General features: G+C 52.7%; 1 protein-coding gene across 3 annotated transcripts; it reads right to left on the bottom strand.

The window, feature by feature from the left end:
* Positions 1-8,202: 8,202 nt before the first annotated feature.
* On the bottom strand, positions 8,203-23,216 carry MAP1S (microtubule associated protein 1S). Of its 3 annotated transcripts, none has more exons than XM_036876059.2 (7): positions 22,865-23,216; positions 21,609-21,710; positions 20,090-20,190; positions 19,161-19,301; positions 16,111-18,466; positions 9,260-9,495; positions 8,203-8,445 (listed from the first exon to the last, which is right to left on the bottom strand). In XM_036876059.2, exons 1-7 carry the CDS (start codon positions 23,199-23,201, stop codon positions 8,290-8,292), a joined length of 3,429 nt encoding a protein of 1,142 aa, XP_036731954.2. In that variant the 5' UTR covers positions 23,202-23,216; the 3' UTR covers positions 8,203-8,289. The 3 variants fall into 3 exon arrangements, with proteins under 3 accessions (XP_036731954.2, XP_036731955.2, XP_057346098.1); XM_036876060.2 differs by having other exon boundaries at positions 20,090-20,172; XM_057490115.1 differs by lacking the exon at positions 8,203-8,445 and adding an exon at positions 9,804-9,883 and having other exon boundaries at positions 9,359-9,495.
* Between the last annotated feature and the right edge of the window lie 1,607 nt (positions 23,217-24,823).

Genomic DNA, 24,823 nt, shown 5'->3' with positions numbered 1-24,823 from the left:
AGAGCATTTGTTCAAATTATTGGGGATTCTTCTGACAAAGAGATTTGTCTTTTCTCCCTCATTTATTTATCTGTTCAGTCATTCATGTCAGTGTGGACCCATGCATATTTATTTTACACTTTGGCTTATAACCTAATACTACTTTGTTGATTTTCTTACTCAAATTGTTCCCAGCTTTGGCCACTGGAAGCTCAGTCAGTTGACTCTCACATCCCCTTGACACGCCTCTATCACCTCTTGTTTTTTTCTTTTAATACTTGCTTACTCTGCCACTACAAAATGCTACAAGCTCATCTCGTGTATTTCCCGACCCAGTCCTAGAATCCGCCTTTTTTCCCAAGTGCCTTTCTTTGGAGAATGCAGTAGCTACCCCCTTAACCCATGGTTTCACTTTCTAGGATTTCAGTTACCTGCGGTCAGCTGGTCTGGACGCAGATGATCCTCCTTCTGACAATAGCAGCCTAATGTTAGGTCTCAATGCCTGCATCTTCCACCTCACTACATCTCCTCACATTTTATCATTTCACAAGATCACAAGAAGAAGGGTGGGTGCAGTACAGTATTTAGAGAGAATCCACATTTACATAACTTTCATTACAGTACATTGTTAGAACTGTTCTTTTATTATTAGTTATTGTTAATTTCTTACTGTGCCTACTTATAAACTAAACCTTACCATAGTGATGTACATATAGGTGAAGACAGTATATACAGGGTTTGGTACTACCCCGGTTTCAGGCATGCACTGGGGGTCTTGGGCTGTATCCTCCGCAGATAAGGTGGGACCATTGTACTATCAGGAACCAGGATCTGGGCAGGAGGGGTGCTGGTTGCAAATGGGGTGTCGTTGTTGTTACTAGGCTCTCTCAGCTGCCAGGGAAAGGACATAAATGTGGGTATACCAATAGTGTATATACACAGATCTGTAAATATTTCCCTTTGTAACTGTCTGTATCTGTATTAAGTCATATATGAGTTCATGCAGGTGTCTCCACATCTAATCCATTACCTAATGGATCATTCTAGCCTCCTCCCCTTGCCCGTCTGGAACCTCCCAGCTCCAACAGTGAGAAACACAGTTTCTATCCTCCACTTGCTAAAGAACTGTTCCATTCCAGGGCACAGGTATGGCAGCTTCAGGATGCAAACATACCCACTGGGAGTGGAGGGGTGGTGGGGAGGGGAGGCTTGGGTCGCCTTCCTCTCCAGAACTGAGACCACCACACTCCACCCAGGAGTTCAATCCCCTCCCGCCACAGGCTGGGAGCTCTGTGGGGGCCCTGGTACCACCCACACCAGCCAGGTGAGGTCTGAGCTGCAGATGTACTGCCCATTCACGCCTCCTCTAAGCCTGGGCCAGAGTCCAGGTGGGTAAGGGGGATAATCTTGTTTTACAGGTGAGGGGACGAAGGCTCGAGACTGAGAGGCTACTTTCTGAAGTTACACAGCAAAGACATGTTAGAGGCAGGATTTGACCCAGGTGTGCTGGTGTCAAAGCTCCCTCTGGCCCTGACGTTGGATCCCCAAAGATGCTGTGGGGCTGGGAGGACAGGATGCAGAGCAGACCGTCTTGGGTTGGGGAAGGAGATTTGTGGGTCCAGTGACTGCAAGTACAGCCCCAGGCCTCCTGGAGGTTAAGGCCAATTTTCTTATTTCTGAGATTGGGTGGTGGAGGCAGATAGATTAAGTAACATTCTCAAGGTTACCCAGCTGTGCTGCCTCGCTGAGACACAAACCAACATTTCCTGAGTACCTACCGTGTGCCCGGTGGGCAAAGACACATACTGGGTGCAGGCAGGTGGGGACCATGTCCTGTCCTGGTAGCAGCCCAGGCTACAGACCAAGAAATACAAGAGGATGACTTGCTGGTGGACCAGGCGGCATTTTAAAAGCAGTGAGTCAGGAAGAGTCAGAGGACAGGGCTGGGTGGGTTGGGGGTACAGAGAGCCAGGAGGACTTCCTGGGGGTGGCGCCCTAACAAGTGGGGCTTGGAAGATGAAAGGTTTTTGTGCTGCTCTTCCTGGAAAAAACCATCCCTGCCTCCCCCATCACAGTCTCCTACGGGCTCACATCTTCCCAGAAAAGTGCCCCGACCCCACCTGCCCCCCGTTCGGAACCTCTCCCAACTCCACATGCAAAACCTGGGTTGCTCCTGGCCTCCCCTACCCCAAGGCCCCAGTTCCTTGAAAGAGGAGTCCCAGGGTGTCCAGGCAGCTGTAGGGCCCCCCCTGTCTGCAACCTCCCTTTGTTCTGGGAGCTACAATATTACCAGTCTCCTCTCAGTTCCTCTAGAAGAGCAAACCCTGCCTACTCTCTCCCTCTTCAAAGATGGCTTAATCCTTTGCATCCTGAGGCTTTCCCTCATCCGCAGGCGCGTGGAGGGCCTCCATGGACCCTTGTCTCCTCCTATGGGTCTGCTCCCCCACTTGACACTGTTTGCCCTGGGAGGGCAGTACACAGAATGTATTGCTTGGTGAATGACTGACAGTGGCATTTCAGGGAGAAGACGCCGCAGGTTAAAGGCCTGGAGGTGCGATCTGGATGTTGAAGCAACACCTGTACTGGAGGGGGGTTGTGGCTCAGCTCCAGGTATCCGGCATGAACAGGCAGTGCAGAGAGTGGATGCCCCAGCCAAGGTTGCATGTCCAGCTCCTGCCTGGAGCTTCAGGGCCCCCAGGTGCTTCCGCTGCTGCAGGGGGTATTTTTAGTGCATGCTCTGGCAGAGGCTGGGCCAGACAGCTGTCAGGAGGGACTGGGGAAGGAAGACAGAGGGGAAAGAGGGACAGAGGGGAAGGGGCAGGAGTGCGGGTGAGGAGGCACCAGGGGAGACTCCAGGTCCCAAACTATCCCAGCATGCTGGTGGGAAAGTCAGAGTAATGCCCGAGACGAGGAGTTGCCAAACCACAGCCCAAAGGCCAAACTGGGCCCATGGCCTCTTTATGTAAATAAAGTTTTATAGGAATGTAGCCATGTCCATTTGTTCAGCTACAACAGGCAACTTGAGTGGCCTGAGCAGACTGTATGGCCCACACCACCAAAAAAATTTCCTATCTGGCTCTTGACAGTGAGTTTGCTAACCCCTAGCCAGAACAAAACTCTCTGGGGGTGATACATCAGCAGTTATTTGTTGATTTTCATCCTATTTGATTCTCCTCTTTCCAGATAGACTACCTCTCAGCTCCCGAATTAGGCGGTCATGTGACTTGCTTTGGTCAATCAGAGGAGGGCAGAAGTAGCCTGTCATTCCCTAGTGGAAGCCCTTAGAGCTGGTCTGTGATTTGCCTGGTACCTTTCCCTGGCTCACCACACGTTCTAGCAGGTGGGTGTTCTGACAGGCTGGACTGCTGAGTGAGAATGTTAAGAAACACAGCAACAGCAGAAATCGGAAGAACAAGATTCACCAAGTATTTAGGGCAAAAAGCCCAGAACCTCCCCCTGCCCCCTGAAAAAAGCTTATTAAAATAAAGTCAAAGTGGGATTATTTCTAGGAATGTAAGGATGCATCAGTGTTAGAAAACCTATTAAAAGGTTTTTAAAAAGATAAACTTATGATCCCTTCCAGTGAGTCTTAACTTTCTTTATATGATGCCGTATTATTAGGTGCACACCAGTTTGGAACTGTTACATCTTCTTGGTGAATTAAAAGCTCTGATTTGATATTCCTTATTTATAGTAGTATACCAAAAATATAACTTTATCATCTTCATGTTTAGATGTTTGTGTAAATAGCAAAACACTTGAATTAAAAAAAAAATACAGCCTGACAATCTTTTGTCTTGTAACTGGAGTTCTTGGACCTATTTACACATATTGTAATTACTGGCAAATTTTATGTGTTTCATTATCTTATTTTGGGCTTTCTATTTGTACCTCCTCCCCTATGGAAGGATTGTTTTGGGTTATTTTTCATTCTGATATTCCCCCTCTGATTTGGAAGTTACATAGACTAATTCTGTTCTCCTGGTATTTACTGTAGCTATTAATCCTGTTCAATCAAGTAATGTTATCTCTCCCTCAAATACGAAGATTTTAAAAACTTACTCTACTTGGCTGTTATTTGCCACTAAATTTAGTTTTTAATTCTACACAGTGGACACACCCACATACTTACCACTTTTCTGCTGTTTTCCCCTGCATGTCAGCCCTTCTACCTGGATCACTTTCCTTCTGCCTGAAAAAAAAAATCCCCTCAGGATTTCATCCAATGAGGGTCTTCATTTCTATCTCATCCCCCAAAGATATTTCTGTTGGGTGAGCATTTTTGGGGTTATTTTCTCCAGCACCTTGAAGATGGCATCCCCACCCGCATCCCACCCTGCGATGTCCCGAGATCCACGTTGTGGGGCTGAGGAGCTGGATCTTTGTCCATCATTCTCATTTTTTTGTTAACTTTGGTTTTCTGCACTTTTTTTCTGGTATTTTGTCTTTCTATACATACCCTGCTGGGGATTGGCTGGCTTTCATAGGAATTTCTGTAAGAGGAACTGTCTTTCATCAGTTCTGGAAAGTTCTCCACCATCATCCCCTTCAGAGCTTGCTGCTTCCTCCCCTGTGTCTCGTAACCTGCCTTTCCTCTTCCCGTGTTTGGGAAATTTCCTTAGCTCCGTCCCCCAGTTCACTGGTTCCTTCTTCAGCTACCTCAAACCCAGTTAGCCACGCCCAGGGTTTGAAATCTCATTTCTTTTATTTTTAGTTATAGTTCTATTCGACTGTTCTATAAATAATACTGTTTCCTCCTGCTCTTTGTCCATATTTCAGGGTTAAACTACATTTGACCCAGTTTCAGGATTCCTGGGTCTGAGGATGCCACCACGTCTGCCGGCTCCCACTCACGCTGACAGGTTGTGCGTTTTGATGCACCCTCACAGTTCCTGGGACGTGACTGGCGGATCTCTTTAAGGTGAGGGTTGAAGGTCCTTCCAGCAGACCTGTAGGGTCACTGCCACGCCGGACTGCCCTAAGCCATATTGTCCACTGGAGGCTTTGGGATGCCCAGGTAATGTTGGAAATGCATTCACGTGAGGTCACAGATCATGGGACTAGATTCTCCGCACTCCTGCTGGCACCAAGTTGGAGATACCCAAGTGCCCTTTCCATTCCTGGGAAGATCTTATTTTGATTTCGGCTTCAGCCCTGAGGTCTTGACTGATCATCTCTACCATCCTGAAGGTCCATGGAAACAGAAGACCAAACAGACATTGTCTGACACAAAAGCTGCTTCCTCCTGGGGCTTCTGCCCGCACTGGTGCTCTGGCCTTCTGACCATTCCTTCTTTTTGGGCTGCTGACGCACATAGATTTAGCTCATTTTTATCCAGCAATCTTAATTGGTTTTATTGAGGAATTAGCTTGGGAATCTAGTCTGCTATCTAGTCAGAAGCAGAAGTTTACAATGCTTCTTAAGTATGTGTTTTGCCCTAACCTTGTGGAGATCCGAGAACTCCCATGAGAGAGGAATATGTGAAAATGGCTGCAAATACATGAAGGAAAAAAATACAGGAGGATCTGTCTGAAGTACTATGAAGACACACAAAGCTACACTAATGAAAACTGTGCAGAGATGGTCAGAGAAGTTGGTGACAGATTACAGCAGATTCAGAAATAGATGCCCACACACAGGATCTTACTCAGGAGGAGGAGTCTGTTTCAAGTCTACTCGGCATGAGACAACCGGTCAGCCCTTTGGGGTGGGGCGATCCCTACATCTCGCTTCATCCCCAATATAGACCCTAGATGGATAAAAATAAAAGTTGGAGTTATAAACAGAAAGAAAAAGCCATGGGAGAATCCGTGCCAACTACAGGAAAGGCCTCTCAAAGCACAAACCTCAGACATTTAAGGACTGTGGTTTGAAAACCATGGAAATAAAACATTGACAGCAAGACCATGCGTAAACAAAACTGAAAGGTAAATTTGGAAGAAGGCTTGCAACACAAAGCATATTAATGTTAAGATAGCAGACTCTATTTGGTTTTAAACAATTAAAAAATTATTATTTTTTAATTATTATGTACAAGAAACAAACATATGAGTAAAAAATTGAACCAGTTCATGAAAAGCAAGTATTAGAAAACTTCCCTGGTAATGAAAGAAGTGACAACAGGAGACTGACCCCATCACTTGTCACTTTGGCCAAAATGAAATATCAGGTGATGGAGCCACACACATCGACGGTGACCCACCCCAGGACTGAAAAGCCCATCCTTACCTGGCAACGACAGGGGAAAGGCTGAGAAAAGGTCCACGCCCTGCACATCAGGCAGGAGGGCCCACGGCACACGCACGGTGGGGTGAGGTGGGGACTTCTGTCCAGGGGTGCCTGGGGCTTGGTGGCCGAGGGCCCCAGCTTCCTTGGCTTCACACACGGGCTCTCCTGACATCCACTGCCCTTTCCAACTGCCCGGCCCTCAGAGTCAAGCCCTCGCGCCTCACGTGAAGATGCCTGGAGACTGTTTAGGTGGCTCCCCCACGAGGCAGCCGTCCTGGAATCCAACTTTGTCCTTGGCCCGATGACTCTGACCCTTGACTGTTATAAACTTAATTGTGCCCCCTGTAGTGTTAAGCCCCAACAGGTGGGGTTTTTTTTTTTCTTATCACGCAAGGGCCTGATATAAGCTTTGATTGGGAGGCCTCCGCTTCAGAGGCATCTGCTCCCAAAGAGCTCCCTCTCCAGGGAACACAGGGCCGCCGAGGGACCAGATAGAGCCGGGACACCTCCCCCACGGAGGCTTCCTTGGTTTGAGAGATCTTGGCGGATTTTGCTAACTGATCGTGTGGGCCACTTGTTTTTTCTCTTCCCATGCTTCAAATTCCTGCCCTTCTGTTTTAAAGCTTAATGAAGAGTGAGCCTGGGAAACCCTAGGCCCGCTCAGCTACAATCAAAGGAGGACCCCAGGCTCGCAGGCTGTGTCCCTCTACCTGTTACCTTGCCGTGTGGTCCCAGCTATGCTGTTTAATTTCCAGGTCTTGTAAGTAATAAATCTTTATTTTGTCAGGGTTTCCTGATGGTTGCTGAAGGACATCTTGCAATCATAGTAAGAACCCCAAGGGCCAGTCCTACCACAACACTGCTCATTGACGGGCTGACAGGCACAGAACGCCCTCTAGATCCGTAGGGGGAGGCCCAAATCCCCAGTGTGGTGGTGTCTGGAGGGGGGGGCCTTCGGGAGGTGCTTAGGGTTAGGTGAGGTCATGAGGTTCAAAGAGGCCCCAGTGCCCTTGTAAGAAAGGACCCAGGAGAACTTGGGCGCTCTCTTGCCACGTGAGGAGAGTCTGCAGGCAGCCACCTGCAAGCCGGGAAGTGTGCTGGAAACAAACCATACCGGCCCCCTGATCCTGGACTTTTGGCCTCCAGAACTGGGAGAAATAAATGACCACTGTTGAAGCTGCCCAGTCTGTGGTGTGCTGAACACACTAAGACACTGGCTCAGCCAGCCAAACGGAGGAGTCCATACCACAAAATCTTACACAGGCACACAGTCATTCAGGTCACCGCTGCCAAGGAAGAAAGCGGTGTGCTGACCCGCTTAGGACATACGATAGTGTGTCAGGGTCACCAAGTCCCACACCCTGGGGGGCTTCACCCAGCAGGAGTTTATTCTCTCACTGTTCTAGGGGCCAGTAGCCTTAAGTCCAGGTGTGGGAAGGGTGAGCCCCCCAGGAAGCTCTGGGCTGAGGGAGGGGAATCCCTCCCTTGCCTCTGAGCTCCAGGGGGCCCCGGCATCCTTGGCTTGTGGCCACATCACCCTAATACCTGCCTCTGTCTTCATAGCCTGTCCCTCTCTGTGTCTCCTCTTCTGTGAAAAGGCCGCTTACCACTGGATTTAGGGCCCATTTGTACACAGGTACAGGGAGCTGGGGCTTGGATGAGTTTTGAGGGGTTGTCAAATCTCACCCTGGCCACTGACTGGTTTGTGTGTGGGGTTCTGGCAGCTGCCTTCAGAGGCACTAGCTTCCCCATCATAAAACAGGCCCCTCCCGGAGGGTTGCAGTCAGCAGCCAAGCACCACTGGCCAGTGGTCACTATCTGAGAGGCATGCCCACCCCTGGGCCTGGGTTTTCCCATCTGTGACACAGAGGCCTGACCTGGGGGCTACCAGGGATTCCACGGAAGCTACTCCCTGCAAAGTGGTGTACCATGCAGCAGCGATGACTGCGCCGGGCATGCCAGGTCTCCCGCCAGAGAAAGGAACTGAGGCCACAGCCGAGTGGAGTACCTGGTTTATTTGTGACGCAGGCAAACCTCAGGATGGTGGCAGGTTCTAGGCAGAGGGGGTGGGTGGGAGTGGGGCTAGAACTCCACCTTGCAGGCAGGGAAGGCCTCATCTTGCATGGACACTGTGCTGTCACTGCCCAGCACCGTGATACCCAGAGCCTGGTGCCGGGCGTGCGTCTCCTCATACCATTCGTGCATGGCCACCGAGTCAAAGGTGGGGATCAGGGTCACCTGCGGGAGGGAGTGATGAACCGGCAGTGAGGGGGCATGCCCCCTGCCCTCCATTCCTGACAGGGAGGTCCCTCTGTTTGCCCTGTCACCCTCTCACTTGGACGTCTGCAGCAGGTGGTCTGCCTGTCCCCAGAGTCCCTCTCTTCCTTACAGCACCCAAGGGCCCCCTATAGATGCCACTGCTCTGTGAGTCCCTCATCAACCCCACATCACACTTCCGGCCAACCTGCCCACCCCTCTGCAGGCCTCCCTGGGGCTCCTTGGCCGCACCAAGCTTGCTCCCACTTCTGAGTCTTCGCTTGCACTCTGTCCCACACCCGGGCCCCTCCCTCCCAGCTGCTCTATAAGCTTCAGGAGAGCAGGGACTGCAGGCTTCCTGGACTGGGTGCTGAACAGGTAGTTCCTTCCTCCCCAAATGTGCCTCACCCCTCAAAGCTCCGTTTCAAGGCTGCCTTTGGGAAGACCTCAGCTCTTGGGTCAATTCTAAACTGTCCTGCTTTGTAGACACCCCACACACCACTTAACTCCTCCTGGCCAATTCTCCTGGCAGGGGGGTTTGATCAAACTGGTCCCACTCACATCCTCATCCCAGCAGCTGCAGGCAGCTGAGGAAGACGTCACAGAAGAGTGTCCATGACCTTGGGCACTCCGCTGGTCTCTTTGAGAACCTCCTCCCTCCCCCCACCCCCTTAGGTAAATGAAGGTCACACAGACGTCATAGGACTGTGATAGGACTGTGGGATCAACAGGAAGACACCAGGAAGCCCTGGACTCCACCCTGTGCCAAGAATGAGGCCCAGGGGTGGTCATGCACCTGGAGGTCACGGTCCCACTGCTGCTTGCCAGCCAGCAGCGCATCCAGGACAGCCCGCATGCCCTCTTCTTTGCGCTGGTCTTGGCCACTGATGACATAGCAGAGCGCACGCACTCGCCGGAAGAACTCCTCATCCACCAGGCGGGCGCTGGCCCCACTGGGCAGGTAGGCCAGATCGAGGTAGACAGGGGAGCCGGACGGGGCTGCTGACCCACCTGGCCGGCTGCCAGCTGACCCTTCAGACAAGAGGGACGGGGTCAGTCATGAGCTCCCAGTAACAGGAAGCAGCTCCCAGCCGGCCTGCGCCTCTCTACGTGGCTCTCTCCTCGGCGGGAGGCCTGACCTCACTGTTCTATGGCTGACAAACTCCCTGGCATGGGCAGTTACTCAAAGAACTCTTCAAACACCCCTCAGTGCCGGGACTGGCTGCCCCTGGACACAGATATGCCCAGGACTGGGGGGGAAGACGTGTAGGAGGGGCCAGTCAGGGAGGGCTTTCTGGAAGAGGGGGCTGTGGAGCCTGAGCTCCGAAAGCAGCCAGTACCTGAAACACTCTGCTGCAGCATCCATCCATTCAGTGACTCAAGAGGCATTTCTCAAGCTCCCTTGGGCGCCAGGGCCTCACTGGGGACAAGACACAAACATCTTTGCCCCAAAGGGCAACGGGCAACACTGTCATCCGTGGCCCTGAACCCAGGGCCTATGAAAGGGGTTGAGGCCACCACCCCCAGGCTAGGGAACTCACAATTAACCAATTGAGGACACAGCTGGGTCTCTGGCACAGTAAGCCTGCCAGAGTTGGTGTCTGATAATCATAACCACCAGCTCAAAGTGTGGGCTCAGAGGGCGGACAGGGCATCTGCAGAATGAATGAAACCCATAGCTTTGGTCTGGCAGTATCCCTCGCTCATAGCAGGATAGCAGCGGCAAGGACCCTGAGGTCAGCCTCAGGAAGAGGAAGGCCCCGTGGCTATGGAGGTACAGGGGTGACAGGAACGCCGGAAGTGGAAGAGCAAAGAGAAGGAGGGGACCATGGGCAGAGCTGCAGGACAGGAGGACAGGGTAGAGCAGGAACCAGCAAGCCACAGCCCGCAGACCAAATGCGGCCACCACCGGCTTTTATACCTGCAGTATGCCAGAGTGCCTGTTCAGTTCCTTACTGAGCTGCTTTTGCACTACAGGAAGTTTTGATGGACAGACTACCTGGCCTGCAAAGCTGGAAATGTATACTCTCTGGTCTTTGAAGACACATGGTTTGCTGACACCAGCACAGAAGGTCAGCTTACTGGAGGCAGTGGGAACAGGAAGCCCTGAGTGGACAAGACTGTGGTCTCCAGAAAGAGGCCAAACACCCCAGCAGACGGGGTCTCCGACAACTCCCTGCCTCCAGGTGCTGGCTTTACTCAACAGGCCCTGGGTGGCCACCCTCCCCCTGCCACTGTGCTGGTAACTCCTGACCTGTCAAAGGAATCTGCCTAATGAGGACAAGCAGCGGCAGCTCAGGCAGGCACGGAGGCCAGGAGAAAGTCAAGAGACCGCGGGGGAAAGGAGCCGAGGACAGGCCATGTTGGGAGAGAAGCTGGACACAGCAGTCACCCCTGGGAGGGCAGGACCAGCCAGGTACTCGGGAAGGTGAGCACGTGCTCAGTGAACAAGAGCTACAGGTGGTAATGCCATCGTCGCCACTGCTCTCCGCCGCCATCCCCGGGTAGTTCTAGGTCTGCCCCATGCAGTGGCTGCTGAGCGCTGGGACATGGCAGGTGCGAGCTGAGTGTGGACAGCAAAACACGTGCAGGCACCCAAGGCTCAGCGTGGAAAAGGGGACTGTCTAGTAAGTCTTTACATTAATTACACATTGCAGTATTTTGAAATAGCATGCCGTAAAGAGTGGATGCAGCAGAGGATGCTGGGATGATGGTGCAGTGGGCGGCACAAGGAACCTGTCTCCCGGCCAGAGGGCAACTGTGCTGGCAGCCCCTCCCCATCAGGCTGAAGTGATTAAGGAGAGAGTTACAGGGTGGAACACTTCTTCTCCCCCACCCTCCTGTCTTTTTGCCCTTCTGGGAGCCAGGCATTCAAGGACTAGGATTCCAAAGCAAGCACACATACGGGGGAACTTGGGTGAGTCACCCACATGGTGGGTGCAGGGAAAGGTGCAGGCTCATACCGGACCCAGGACACCTGAAGTTTACACCTCACTCGGATCCCCGGCACACGACAATTAAACACCACCAAACAAACAAGTTACGCAAACCTACCCTAGGCAAGGGGAGATTTGGATCACCAGGGCTTCTTCCCGTTATTAATTCAAACATCTAGTTTTCAACTAAACCCGCCCCAACCCCAAAAGACAAAAACAAAGAATAACAAAGCCACAAGGCCTACAAAGAAACAGGCAGTGTGGCCCATTCAAAGGAAAAAAAAAAATTAACAGAAACCATCCCTGAGGAAGACCAAACGGCGGGCTTAAAGAGACTCAAAGAAATCAAGGGAGACGTGGAAAAGGTCAAGAAAATGGTCTATGAACAAATGAGAAATATCAAGAAGGAGACAGAAAACACAAGAATAAACCAGAAAGGAATTCAACAGCTAAAAAGTACAATAACTAGAGGAACTAAAGATTTGAATGGGCAGAAGAATCAGCAACCTTGATGATATGGCAATGGAAATTATCACGTCTAAGGAACAGAAAGGAAAAAGGCTGGAGGGAGTTAACAGTCTAAGGGACAGTGGGACTCCATCGAGGGTACCCGTATGCACATGGGGATGTGGGGAGTCCCAGAAAGAGGCGAGAGAGGGGCAGAAAGATATATGAAGACATAACGGCCCCAAACTTCCCATATTTGATTACATATTTGTTTATATGTTAATATAAACATCCAAGAAACTCGACCAACTTCCACAGAGGATGACTTCCAAAAAACCCACAGAGACACATGAGAATCAAACTACTGAAAGAAAAAGAGAATCTCTTTGAGAAAAAGCAGTGATAAATGGGGGCGTTTATACCTAGAAATGCTTATATAAATAAAGAGTATCTCAACAATCTAACTTCAAAACCTAAGGAACTAGAAAAAGCAAAAGTAAATCCAAAGCTACTAGAAAAAAGAAAATATATAGATCGGAAATATTAAAAATTGAGAGTAGAAAAGTAACACTGAAGCAAACAAAGCTGAAAGTTGGTTCTTCAGAAAGATTAACAAAACTGACAAATCTTTAGCTAGATTAAGAAAAAAGACTTAAATCAGTTAAGATCAGAAATGAAAGTGGCAACATTACTTCTGATTCTACAGAAACAAAAAGCATTATGAAAGTACTATGAACTACACACAAACAACTGGGCAACCTACAACAAATTGTACAAATTCCTCGAAACACAAACCTACCAGGACTGAATCACAAAAACTAAGTCTGAGCAGACCTATCACTAGCAAGGATACTGAATCAATCATTAAAAACCTCCTGGGCTTCAACCAAACATTTCAAGAATAAACAACATGAATCCTTCTCAAACTCTTCCAAAAAAACTGAAGAAGCAATAACATTTCCTATGTCATTCTATGAGGCCAGCAATACTCTGATATAAAAGTCAGACAAAGACACTACAAAAAACGAAAACTACATACCACTGCATCTGGTGACACTCATGCAAAAATCCTCAAAAAAATACGAGCAAACCAAATTCAGCAGCATATTAAAAGGATTAGATACTATGACTCAGTGGGATTTTTCCCTGGGTTGAAGGGATGGCTCAACATATGAAAAATCAATATAATACACCACATTAACAATGAAGGAAAAAGCCATACCATTATTTCAGTTAACAAAGAAAAGGCGTTTAACAAAATTCAACACTCTTTCATGATACAAACACTCCACAAACTAGGAATAGAAAGAAACTACCTTAACATAATAAAAGCCATGTATGAAAAACCCACCTCACATCACACTCAATGGTGAAAGACTGAAGGCATTTTCTCTAAGATCAGGAACAAGGTAATGATGTTGGCTTTTGCTACTTCTAGTGAAACAACATACTGGAAGGTTCTAGCCAGAGCAGTTAGGCAAGAAAAAGAAATGGTATCCACATTGGAAAGGAAAAAATAACCTCTGATCACAGATGATATGGGATTATAGGTAAAAATAAAGATTACACACACTGACATGTGCACACAATCTGTTAGAATGAATGAATTCAGGGAAGCACCTGGATACAAAAATCGGTTGCATTTCTAAACATTAACAATGAAACAATTTGAAAACGAAATTAAGAAAACAATCCCATTTACAAGAGCATCAAAAAGAATAAACTGCTTAGGAATTAACCAAGGAAATAAAATATCTCCATGAAAATTAAAAAATACTGCTGAAGGAAATTAAAGAAGATATAAATTAATGGAAAGACATCCTATATTTGTGAATTGGGAGACTTAAAATGTCAGCACTACTTAAAGTGATCTACACATTCAATGCAATCCCTATCAAAGTCTCAATGATGTTTTCTTTTTTTTTTTTCAGAATTAGAAAAATCAATCCTAAAATTCATATGGAATCTCCAAGGACCCCAAAAAGCCAAGATACAACTGAAAAAGAACAGTTAGAAGACCCACATTTCCTGATTTCTAAACCTAGGACAAAGGGACAGTAATCAAGATTTGTGTGGTATTAACACAAAGACAAACATACAGATTAATGCAATAAAATAACCCAGAAATAAACCTTCACATATATGATCAAATGATTTTTGACAAGGGGGCCAAGACCATTCAGTGGGGAAAGGAGAGTCTTTTCAATAAATGGTGCTGGGAAAATGGGATCTCGGCATGCCGAAGAATGAGGTTGAACCCTTATTTAGCACCATACATATAAAATAACTTAATTGATCAGAGAGCAAAATGTAAGAGCTAAAACTATAAAACTCTAAGAAAACATAAGGCAAAAGCTTCCTGACACTGGAGCTGGCAGTGATTTTTTGGATATGACACCAAAAGCATGGAAAACAAAATAGGCAAACTGGACTTTATGAAAATTAAAAACTTTTGTGCAAAGGATACCTATCAGTAGTAAAAAGCAACACGGAGAATGGGAGAAAATATTTGCAAGTCATATACCTGATAATGGGTTAATAGTCAGAATATACACAGAACCTCACAACCCCCAGCAACAAAATGGCAAATAACTTGATTTAACAACAGGCAACTTGAACAGACATTTCTCCAGAGAAACGAATGGCCAACAAACACATGGAAAGGATGCTTAACATTACTAATTACTAGGGAAATGAAAATCAAAAGTGAGTTACCACCTCCCACCTGTCAGAAGGGCTACTATCAAAAAAGTAGAAAGTTTAAGTATGGGTGAGGCTGTGGAGAAATTGGAATCTTTGTGCACTTTTGGTGGGTATAAAATGGTGCAGCTACTATGCAAAACAGTAGGACAGTTCCTCACAAAATTAAAAATAGAATACCATTTGATCTAGAAATCCCACTTCTGGGTATGTACCCCAAAGAGCTGAAAAGCAGGGCCGTGCGAGAGCTACCTGCATAGCCATGTTCACAGCAGCATTATTCACAACAGCCAAAAGGTGGAAACAACTCAAGCATCCGTTAATGGATGAAGGGTTCAACAAAATACGGTGCCCGTACAGCGGAGCATTATGCAAGGGGAGGAAATTCTGACATGCTATAGCATGGACGAACCTTGAGGACATCATGCTGAGTGAAATCAGCCAGTCTCAAAAAGACAACTATTATATGATTTTACTTAAAGGAGCTCCCTAAAGGAGTCACACTGATAAGAGACAGAAGGTAGAATGGTGGGTGCCAGGGGCTGGCAGAGGGGGAGGGGAGGTAGGGCTTCAGGGGACAGGTTCAGCTTTGCGAGATGAAATGGGTTCTGAAGGCGCAGGGTGGTAACTGTTGTACAACAGTGTGAACGGACTTAATGCCACTGAATAGTACACTCAGAGATGGTGATGGCTAAATTTTGTTACGTATTTCATCACAGTTAAAGAAAACTGGAGAAAGAAGTTGGCACAGCAGGCTATCCTTAGAAAGCCTTGCCTACTGGTCGGCTCTTGGCTGGTGGTAGATTTCTGAAAGGTTCCCACCACCCTGCAAATGAGAAGGGCAGCTCAAGGAGGCTGTGCTGTCTGCACAAAAACACGGCATATGCCGAACACCTGCTTTCCCATTTCTGATGAGTCTGGAACTCTGGTTTGTGCCAAACAGAAGGCGCAAGCACGACCAGCCCGACAGAAACCCTGGGTGCTGGGTCTCTAATGAACCTGCCTGGCAGACACTTCAGACAGGCCATCACACCTCCTTCCTCATGGAATTAAGCCCATAGTGTGTGACCCCACCGGGAGAATACTCCAGAATCTTGTGCTGGGTTTTCCCAGGACTCCCCTGACCTCGACCCCCAGGCTTCCTCCCTTTGTAATGTCTGCTCTGGGTCCTTTCACTCGGACGCATCTCAGCCACAACTATGACCACATGCCGGGTCCTCCTAACCAAACATCCAACATAAACCCAGGGGTGGTCTTGGGAACCTTGAGAATACAAAGGAGTTAAATAAAATATACTACTAAAGTTAGCTTTGCCCATTTCATTTTGCTTACTGTGGTCAACTAGCAAATTCAAGATGACAGAAGCTCACTTTATGGTTCCACTGATGCCTCTGCTTAAGTGCCTCAGCATTTCAAGTGCTTATAGAGTGAGGCCAGAGCTTCTGTTTTACTGGTGAGGCTGAGGCCCAGGAAGGGTAGCAGGTGCGGCTGAGGACACACAGCAAACAGAGAACAGGTCCTGGGCTGGTAACCTGACTCAGGACTCCAGGCCCCAGGTACTTACCAGATGGGCCCCAAGTTGTCGTCTTGGGAACTGAGGACTTCCTGGATAGCGGTGCCCGACCTCCCTTGTTACCAGGCTCAGTCCGGGTGCTGAGTGGCCGACTGGCCCGGTCCCCACCAACCAGCCCCTTGCTTTTGGCAGTGGTCACTGGAGCAGCTTTGGGGACAGCACGGCCAGGGCTGGGACGAGCCAGGGGCTTCCGGGTGCGACCGAGGCCCTCCGTCAGCTGGGCCTGCTCGGGGGGCAGCATCTCAGGGTCCACCATGCAGATGCTGGGCGGGGTAGGCAGCGGTGGGGGAAACTTGAGAGGCTCGGGCAGCGGGTCGCAGCCAGGGACCCCTAAGCCTTCCATGTCCTCATCCGAGTCCGTGGGGCCGGGGGCGGCAGGCAGGGGGTCCGAGTCAGACAGGGTGGGCAGGGATTCACTGACAGACGTGGGCGGGGTCTCCTCGGCCCCTGGGGCCCCTGCCCACTCCTGGGACCGAGCGCTGCTGTCGTTCGAGCTGCCGGGGGAGGCGGGTGCTGGTGCCATGGGCACTGCCTTGCGGTGCTCAAACTCGCACGGCGACACCAGACACAGGTCCACATCGTGTGGGGACGCTGAGCGCCGCACCCTGGGGCCGCGAAGAGGGAGGCTCAGCCCGGCCTCGCTTGAGGCAGCGGGCGGCAGCGGGAGTGCCTGCTCGAAGGAGATGGACAGAGACTCGTCCACCTCCGTGGAGTGCGGGGATCCAACCTCGGCAGGCAGCGAGGGTGTGGTCACCGTGGGCGAGGCATCCGGCCCAGCCTCCCCGCCCCGCAGTGGGCTCAGGGACAGCCGCCCGCTGCCCTCAGCCTGGTCCTGGGGGGCTCCGGCAGGTGAGGGTGTGCAGGGCCGGGGGCTGCTCGTGGACAAGAGCAGCTCCAGAGTCTCCCCGGCCGTGCCGCCGCAGTCCTCCCTGGCTGGGCTCGGCCCCAGCTCCAGACTGCTCTCCTGGCTGGGCGTGGCCACCAGCTGGGGGGCGGGGGAGCTGCAGGCCTCCTTGTGGGGGCTGCCGTCTCCACACCGGAAGCTGGGGGGACTGCGGGGCCCATTCTTGGGCAGCGGGACACCCGGGCGGGGGCTGTTGGGCGCTCTGCGGGATTTGGGGACCGCCTGGGCTCCTGCCTTCTTGGTGCTGACGACAGCGGAGGCTGCCCGGCGCACCTCCCGGGGCTGGGCCCGAGGGACACTTGGCTTGGGTTCCTTCTTCACCTCCCTGGGGGGCCTGGCTTCTTTCTCAACCCTGCGAGGAGCCTCAGCCTGGGCCATCACCTTCCGTGCTGCCCCAGCGCGCTCCTGGGCAGGCCGTGCGGGGGCCATAGTCCGGCCCTCTCTCCTCAAGCTATCCCGGGAGCCCACGCTTTCCTTGCTCTCAGCTCGCCGAGGCCCTGCCAGGTCCTGGGGGGTCACCACAGGCTCCCGCAAGAACCCTAAGTGCTGCAGGCGGACCAGGCTGTCCAGGAGGCGGGCGGGTGGTGTGCAACCAGGAAAGAGCACACGCACCACCTTCTCTGTGGGGCCCGAGGGGTGCCACACCAGCAGGGCGCACACAGAGGCCAGTGTGCGGTCAGCAGCGGTCAAGGGCGGGTGCAGCACATACATATCCAGCCGGCCCACGCCCATCTTCTGGAAGAGCACCGTGGGCTCTGCCGGCAGTGGCCCGCGGTTCAGGGGCAGAGGAGCGATGCCCAGCTGGCCCAGGAGGCTCAGGGCCAGCTCCGCCTCATCCTCACCACGCACCAGACGCGAGGCAGCGGCGCGGGCACTGAGGAACACGACACCCAGGCTGGGTGAGATGAGCCGACGCAGCTTCTCATCCTCAGAGGCCCCGCCGGCCGCCGCCTCGTCACGCTCCGCCAGCTTACGCCGCAGCAGACTGTTGAGGCCAGGGAGGCTGTCTGCACCCGCGTGGGTCACCAGCACAGCATCCACCCGATCCAGGTGCCTTACCAGCTTCCAGAAGCTCGACTTGGGGTTTGAGCCGCCGTTGACCAGCACCGTGAAGCCATTGACGGCGAAGAAGGCGGCGTCACCCAGGCCGCCAGGGAAGATGTAGCAACAGGGCCGGGCGAGCCTGAGGAAGCCCACAGAGGCTGGTGGCTCAAGCAGCTCAAAGGGGGATGGCGGCTCCAGTGCCTCCGCCACATACTCCAGGAACTCATGCAGGCCCTCGGAAGCCGGCAGCTGCACAGGCGGGTTTAACTGCAGCTGGAGCACACCCCAGAGGCCGAGCACTTCAGGGGCCAGCTGGGCCCAGTCACCAAAGGTCGGACAGGTGATGGTGAGCTTGGGTGGGTCTGTAGGTGGAGGTGTGGAGGCCAGGAGGTCCCGGATCTGTAGGAACAGGGATGGTTAGGGGGGCCACCGGAAGCCAGACAACACCCAGGCCCTTGGGAAAACTTGGCAAGGATACCCGTCCTACTTCCTGGGGCAGGGACAGTCCCTTGTTCAACTGTGTCATCAGGACAAAACCCAGGCCTTCCGACAGCCCATGTTCGCCCATGGTCCTGCCTCACCACCTGTCCCCCCACTTCCCCACGCAACTGCTCACTCTCCCTGCCCCAGAGCCTTTGCACATGCTGTTCTGGCCCCCAAGAGCCCAGTTCCCTCCAGGGAGGCCTTCCACAGCCCCCAACTCTGTTCCTGGCTCTTACCTCACCATCATTTTATCACTCACTACAATGTGAAAACATGATTTGCCAGAGTTTTTTGCTCATTTGCCCCACCTGACTAAAGGCTCCAAAAGAGACCTCATTTAGCTCCATCCTAGCTGGCACCTGGAATCTGGGGGTAGCCTGAGGCCTCCGGGATGTCTGCTGATCTACAGAGTCCCTGCCTCAGACCACACACTGTACGAGGTGATGGGACTGGGTCCTGACAACAGGAGGGACGTGTGTCACCATCAGCATCCCACAGCAGAGGAGGGGATGGTAGTCAGGGGGACAGCAGGTCACTGGGGCCTCACAGCCCAAAGGGGAGGTGGCAGAATTCAGAGCCAGGGAGGCAGGGTGCAGAGGGAGTAGCTTACCTCTTTGTCCCCCAGGACCTGGAGGAAGTGGCGGGGGGAGAAGCCCCCCGACTGCAGCAGCAGCTCCCCTGTCTCCTCCAGGCAAGGCCCGGCCAGCACCAGCAGCTTGTGGGGGGCAGGGTCCAGCAGAAGGTTCCGGAGCTGAGGGAGGGGGAGAGTGTCAAAGGCCCTGTTCTGTGCAGTGACACAGTCAGCACCCCACTTTGGGGTGGCCCTCAGACTCAACCTGCATACAACCACCCCACTCCTGTCCCCACCCCATGGCCAGGCCAGTGCTCAACTAGAAGCTGGAAGGGTTGCCTCTGGGCCCTCTGCTGGGCCCTCCCTAAAATCCACAAAGATGGGCTCTAGTGTTCCCTCCTCCTGGAAGCCCTCCATACCCTTCCTGGGCTCCCTCTGGCCCATCCCCAGTACCACGGGGAAGAGGATATCTGTGTCTGGCTCTGTCTCCTTCAGAGCCTCTTGAGAGAACAAAAGGGAAACATTTTTAATCAGTGCGATCAGCCTGTACAAGCTTCTCTAGAGGGGTGCCGTGGGGCTCTGACTTGCTGATCATTCACACAGATAACTAGGAGGTGGGCACAGACATTCAGAAGCCAGAAACATTCAGAAGTCAATTCAGACAACCACTGGGGCCCAGCCAGAGGTAAGGCATAAGATACAAACATCAGTTGGGTCCTGCCTTTCTGCCTCCAGCCATTCCTTCCTGCCAAACTCCAGCCGTTTCTGACTTTACCTACTCCTATCATCACCCCTGAGGAGGGAATAAGCTGAGGCTGGACCCATCTGGGGAGGCTTCCTGAGGGAAGGGGCAATGCCATGGGAGGCAAGGATTTCAGGCAGCATAAAGCCAAGGCCACAGGAGGTTAGGATGCAGGATGGTGCCAGTTCCAGTAGCCCACAACCTGCAGGAGCTGATGGTTCCCTACCTCTTCGCAGAGGGACTTGTCTGATGGGTTCAGAAGGACCAGGGTCTCCAAAGCGTCTCCTCGGTGGTGTAGGCTCCGCTGGCCTGGGAAGGAATCAGGCCCTATGAGTTTGGGGCTGAGTCAGGTGGGCCCAGGATCAACCCTGTCTCCCTGTGTGACCCCAGGCAGCCACAAGCCCCTCCAGGATTCTGCTTCTGGGAAACCCCAGCCAGGGGGTCATCAGGGATCAAGAGATGCATGGTAGACCTGCAGATCTGGATGGTGCAAGAATAGGAAACCCCAGCAGGCTTCACACTGTGAACACAATGACCCCCCCTGCTCACAGGGCCCCCTCTGCAGCTGGCAGCCCTGTGTGGGACGCCATCATCACCCCCATTCTACAGTCTGCGAGCCTAATGCAGGGAAGGCCCGTACGGGTACACCAGTTAGATAGCCCAACGTGGGTAAAGGCTCTGAGGCAGGCCTGGGCTCACTGTGTCTGAAGGTCAGGAAATGGTGGGTGGGGCTGGAGTGGGGGGCAGTATAGGGGGCCAAGGGCAGGGAGGCCTCAGGGCCCTGGAGAGGGGAGCGGGGTTGATTCTGGAATCCGAACGAAGCCTGGTCTATCCCTCCAAAGCCCAGAGGTGCTTCAAACATTTCAAACAGGGAGCACCAAGCCCCAAAACTGGAGGGACAGGACCCTCTGGTATTGGTCAGCCTTTATCAGTTTATCACATGCTTCTTATGACATCTGGATGTTGCCCCATTCAGGTGGGGAAACCAAGGCACAGAGAGGGGAAGTGGCTGCCAAGGTCACACAGCGCAGATGGGATTTCCAGTCTTCCCCCATCCTGCTGGGGGTCAGGAAGCCACCCGGAACCACTGGGACAATGAGGCGACGGACACTTCCTTCCTCTCCCGCAGCAGTCTAGGGGTGACTCAACAGGCCGGCTGGGGCATGAGGGTGCTGCAGGTGGTACCTGGACCCCACCCAGCAGCTGCTCTTTTTACCCTGGGTCACCACAGGCTGTGTGGGGTGGATCAGGCATCCCTACCCCTCCTCAGTCTTGCTTCTTCTTTATCAGCTCTCCACCTTTAAGCACCTACCCAGCCTAAGGGGGTCAGGGCCGTGAACAAGACACAGGCCCCGCCACACGGGGCCCACACTCACCCTCCAGGCCCACTCAGCTGCCCCTCACTTTCCAAATGTCCTGAACCTTTGCCTGGGCCATTCTCTCCACCTGACAGACCAGCCCTAGCTGCTTCTTACCCAAAATGCCCCCTCTTCAGAGGTCTCCCCTGTCCCCTTACTTCAGGTGACCGAGAACACAAGTTCCTGCCCTGTGGGATGTTGATGGCCAAGGGAAGTAGCACTGGGTCAGGGTGCAACACAGCTCTGCACCTGGAAGATCTCAGCTATATTATTACTGTTGTTGTTTACAGCCATCCCCAACCCCCAAGCCTGGCATATAGCTGGTGCTCACAGAACGCTTGCCCAAAGAAGGGGAGCAGCTGGAGCACATGGGGTCCCGAGCCTCACCTTTCACAATGCTGGAGAAGGTAGCCGAGTGCCGGGACACGAAGACCTTGAGCTGCTCATCAAGGCTGCAGATGCCAGGATCAATGTCCCAGGACCGGATGCCTGGTCGAGGGGAAGGAGAGCAACGAGGAGGGAAATCAGCCAGGCTCCCCAGCTCCCAGAAAGTTTCAATAACTAGCATCCTGGCGTAGAAGCAGCCCCAGCCCCCTCCCCACCAAACCTGTCCCTGCAGGAGCCAGCCAGAAGACTCAGAACCACCCAACACGCTCTTGGATCTCACTATGTCTGCATCAAAAAGCCCAGACTGAAACGTGGTACCTTACAGAGAAGATGCAGATCATCGGCAAGAAAGACCCCACCTCCTCATACGGTCACCTTGTCCCATCCACTATCTCCCCCTGCCCTGCCAGGAACACTCCCACTTCTTAGCCTGGACCAGCTGTTCCCACCGTTGGGAGGCCCGTCCCCTGCAACCCCACCCTTTGCATCCTTCAGAGTACTCCAGACGCCACACATGCTTAAAACTTGTTTGTCTGCTCACTCCCTTTGGATCCAACTTCTCACAGACTCTTAGCCCCTGAGGGCAGGGATGAGCCTGCTTATCATGCCCTGCGGGGGAACACGCCCCAAACACGTGAGCGGAGGCGTGTGCTGCCATCCCACTTCACAGGCGATGGGCCACAGGCAGAGCGGATCTGAGTGACGAAGGAATAATGCCCTCCTAACAGGGTGCGGGCACACCACGCCCCAGGCCCCACCGTGCCAAGAGGCTGCAGGTGAACCTTGCAGGTGCACCTATGACTCACCTCCCCAGATGCCAAATCCCCTGGGCAGGCCGCGCCCGCCCACACCGCAATTAGCAGGAGCAACGGAAACTGGGGCCTGGCTGTCCCTTCTCCTTCGGCCAGCATACCCAGGCCAGGATACCCGGGCTGCTTAAGACTGGGAGATTCGACGCGACCCCGCCCTCCCCTCGGCAGGCCGGGCGGGCGGGAAGCGAAGCTGTTGTCTTTTTGGTCTCGCGCGGCTCCCAAACCCGGACCCGTGTCCCCTCCCCGGTTTGCACGCAGTCGGGGCGGAGCAGCCCAACGCTGGCCCGCGTGCCGCTTCCTCCGTAGGCGCCCATCGGTGAGGGTGACCGAGCCCCAGGCCCCCTCGGTCCGCCGCCCCCGGCCCGGCCCCCGGCCTCAGACGCGAGGCCCCGCCCCTCTCCCTTCCTCCCTCCCCCCTGGCCCTGTGTCCCCCGCCGGTCTGACCTCGCTCGAGCTCCTCCAGCACATAGGCCAGCAGCCCCGGGCTCCCGCACTCGCCGCCCACCACGAGCAGCAGCGAGCTCGGGGTCTCAGCCACTCCAGGGCCCGCGGCCGTCGCCGGAGCCCTCGCCGCCATCTTTGCACCGCCCCGGCGATCCGAGCGTCGGTCCCTCTGGCTCCGCCCCTTAAAGGGGCTGGACCGGAAGGGCTGAAGACCCCTCCCGGAAGCCCCCCTTTGCCGAAGTGGGCCCTTTGAGGGTGTGGGAGGTGGCGATGTGAGTGCCGAGTGGTTGGCAGGCTCTTGGGTCTTCGCTTTGGGCACCCCCTTCCAAATGATCATTCGTGCATTCACCCACCCATCCAGGCATCCATTAATTCCACAAGCTTTGACCGCCAGCCCACCACATACCAAGCAGAATCCTGGTGAATTGCCCTCAGGAACTCACATCACATCACAGTGGGCCCAATCAGAACTAGGCCCAGATGCTCCCAGCTTCCCGGCTCAGGGCTTGTACAGAGAAAGGAAATGTATCTTGTAGGGCTTTGAGGGATGTGTAGGAGTTTGCCAGGTGTGGGTCATAGAGCAAGAGCATGTGAGACAGAAATTAGGGTTAAGGGCACAGTTTTAGAGGTAGGCAAGCACAGGTGTGTTTGGGATATGTTCTGGAGCACTCTGCGCCCAGAGCAGAGCAATGCACTTACTCATTTACTGTGTGCCAGCATTTTACTCCAGTTGCTGTTACTATGTTCATGTCAAAGGAGAGAAGCCAGGCTTGGAGAGATGAAGTCACCAGGCCCCTAAGTGGTAGAGAGGAGATTCATACCCAAGTGGGTCTGATTCCAGATCCAGCCTGTGGCAGGGACTGCCAGGGTCACATGGGTATCCCTCCTTCCCCCCAGAAATCTCACCCAGCCCTTTTACCTATGGTGGCTACTACTTGAAATGTCATGTTGCATCAAACTTTTTGACGGTTGCCCATGCCCAGGAAGGGCTGGGCTGTCTTTCTTGGGAGTGACCTCCCTGATGGGGATGGCCTTTGTCTTCTCACATGTCTGAATGCGGAATGGCAAAGCACCTTCCCCCATGTCTGAACACAGCGTGGGAAAGCACTAGCTTGAGAACAACTGGTGCCGTCCTTGGACGTTATCTGCCCACTGAAGCATATCTTGTCTTTGAAATGAGCCAGCAAGAAGCCTCACTCTGAAAACAGGGAGACCTTGAGGACGTGTGAAAACACTGCCCCTGCTTACTGGGCAGACGTTAAGAAAATCAACAAGGTGCTCTGGCCTGTCCCCCCGGGAGAAGGGAAAGATGAGTATAGCACTTGGCTGAGGTCCGAGAAAGGCAGTATAAAAATAAAAGTGCTGCGCCACATCCGGGCTGCAGCCATTGTCTGTCTGTGTTGTCTGTGTTATTTGTTCTCTCATGTCACCCAAAGAAAACGTGCTGCACACTACACCTCCCCATCTCTGGAGGTATACAAAACAAATCAAAACAGAAATGAAAAGGTCTGTGAGGCAGGATCAGCCCCCTGCTGCCCTTCATTATCTAGGTTGTTGAGCCCAACTTCCTGCCTGGTCAGTGTGTAACAGTCGCTGGTCACATGCCGTCTAACATTCTGGAACTCCACTTCCTCTCTCTTTGGGCTTGGCATCCTTCCTCTACCCTGATCCCTCCTCCTCCTTGGCTCCTTTCTCAATGTCCTGGCTACATGTGACTTCTTATTGGTCTGAGCAATAATAAGAGTGAGAGCGTCCATGTCAGGCTCTATCTCTCCCACGAGGCTGGAAGCTTGTTGGAGGCCAGACCAGGCTGAAACCTCTCTGGGGTCGTGGCCTTTTGCAGGACAAGGCTGGGTGTCCTGGAAATGCATGGTAAAGACTTGTAGAATGGGAGTGAAAAGCCCATTTGCCCACCATTCATTCTTTCATTCATTCATGTGTATTCATTGATTGGGTCAG

Source organism: Manis pentadactyla, chromosome 12 (genome assembly GCF_030020395.1).
Source record: "Manis pentadactyla isolate mManPen7 chromosome 12, mManPen7.hap1, whole genome shotgun sequence".
Lineage (NCBI taxonomy): Eukaryota > Metazoa > Chordata > Mammalia > Pholidota > Manidae > Manis > Manis pentadactyla.
This window is presented reverse-complemented; position numbering and strand designations above follow the sequence as displayed.

Excerpts from the sequence above, each read along its gene's own strand:
- MAP1S (XM_036876059.2), bottom strand. The coding sequence starts at position 23,201 with ATGATCATTTGGAAGGGGGTGCCCAAAGCGAAGACCCAAGAGCCTGCC. Across the intron at positions 19,302-20,089 it reads ACAAGTCCCTCTGCGAAGAG|CTCCGGAACCTTCTGCTGGA; the intron begins GTAGGGAACCAT and ends CCCCTCCCTCAG. Across the intron at positions 8,446-9,259 it reads AGTGGGACCGTGACCTCCAG|GTGACCCTGATCCCCACCTT; the intron begins GTGCATGACCAC and ends TCCCTCCCGCAG.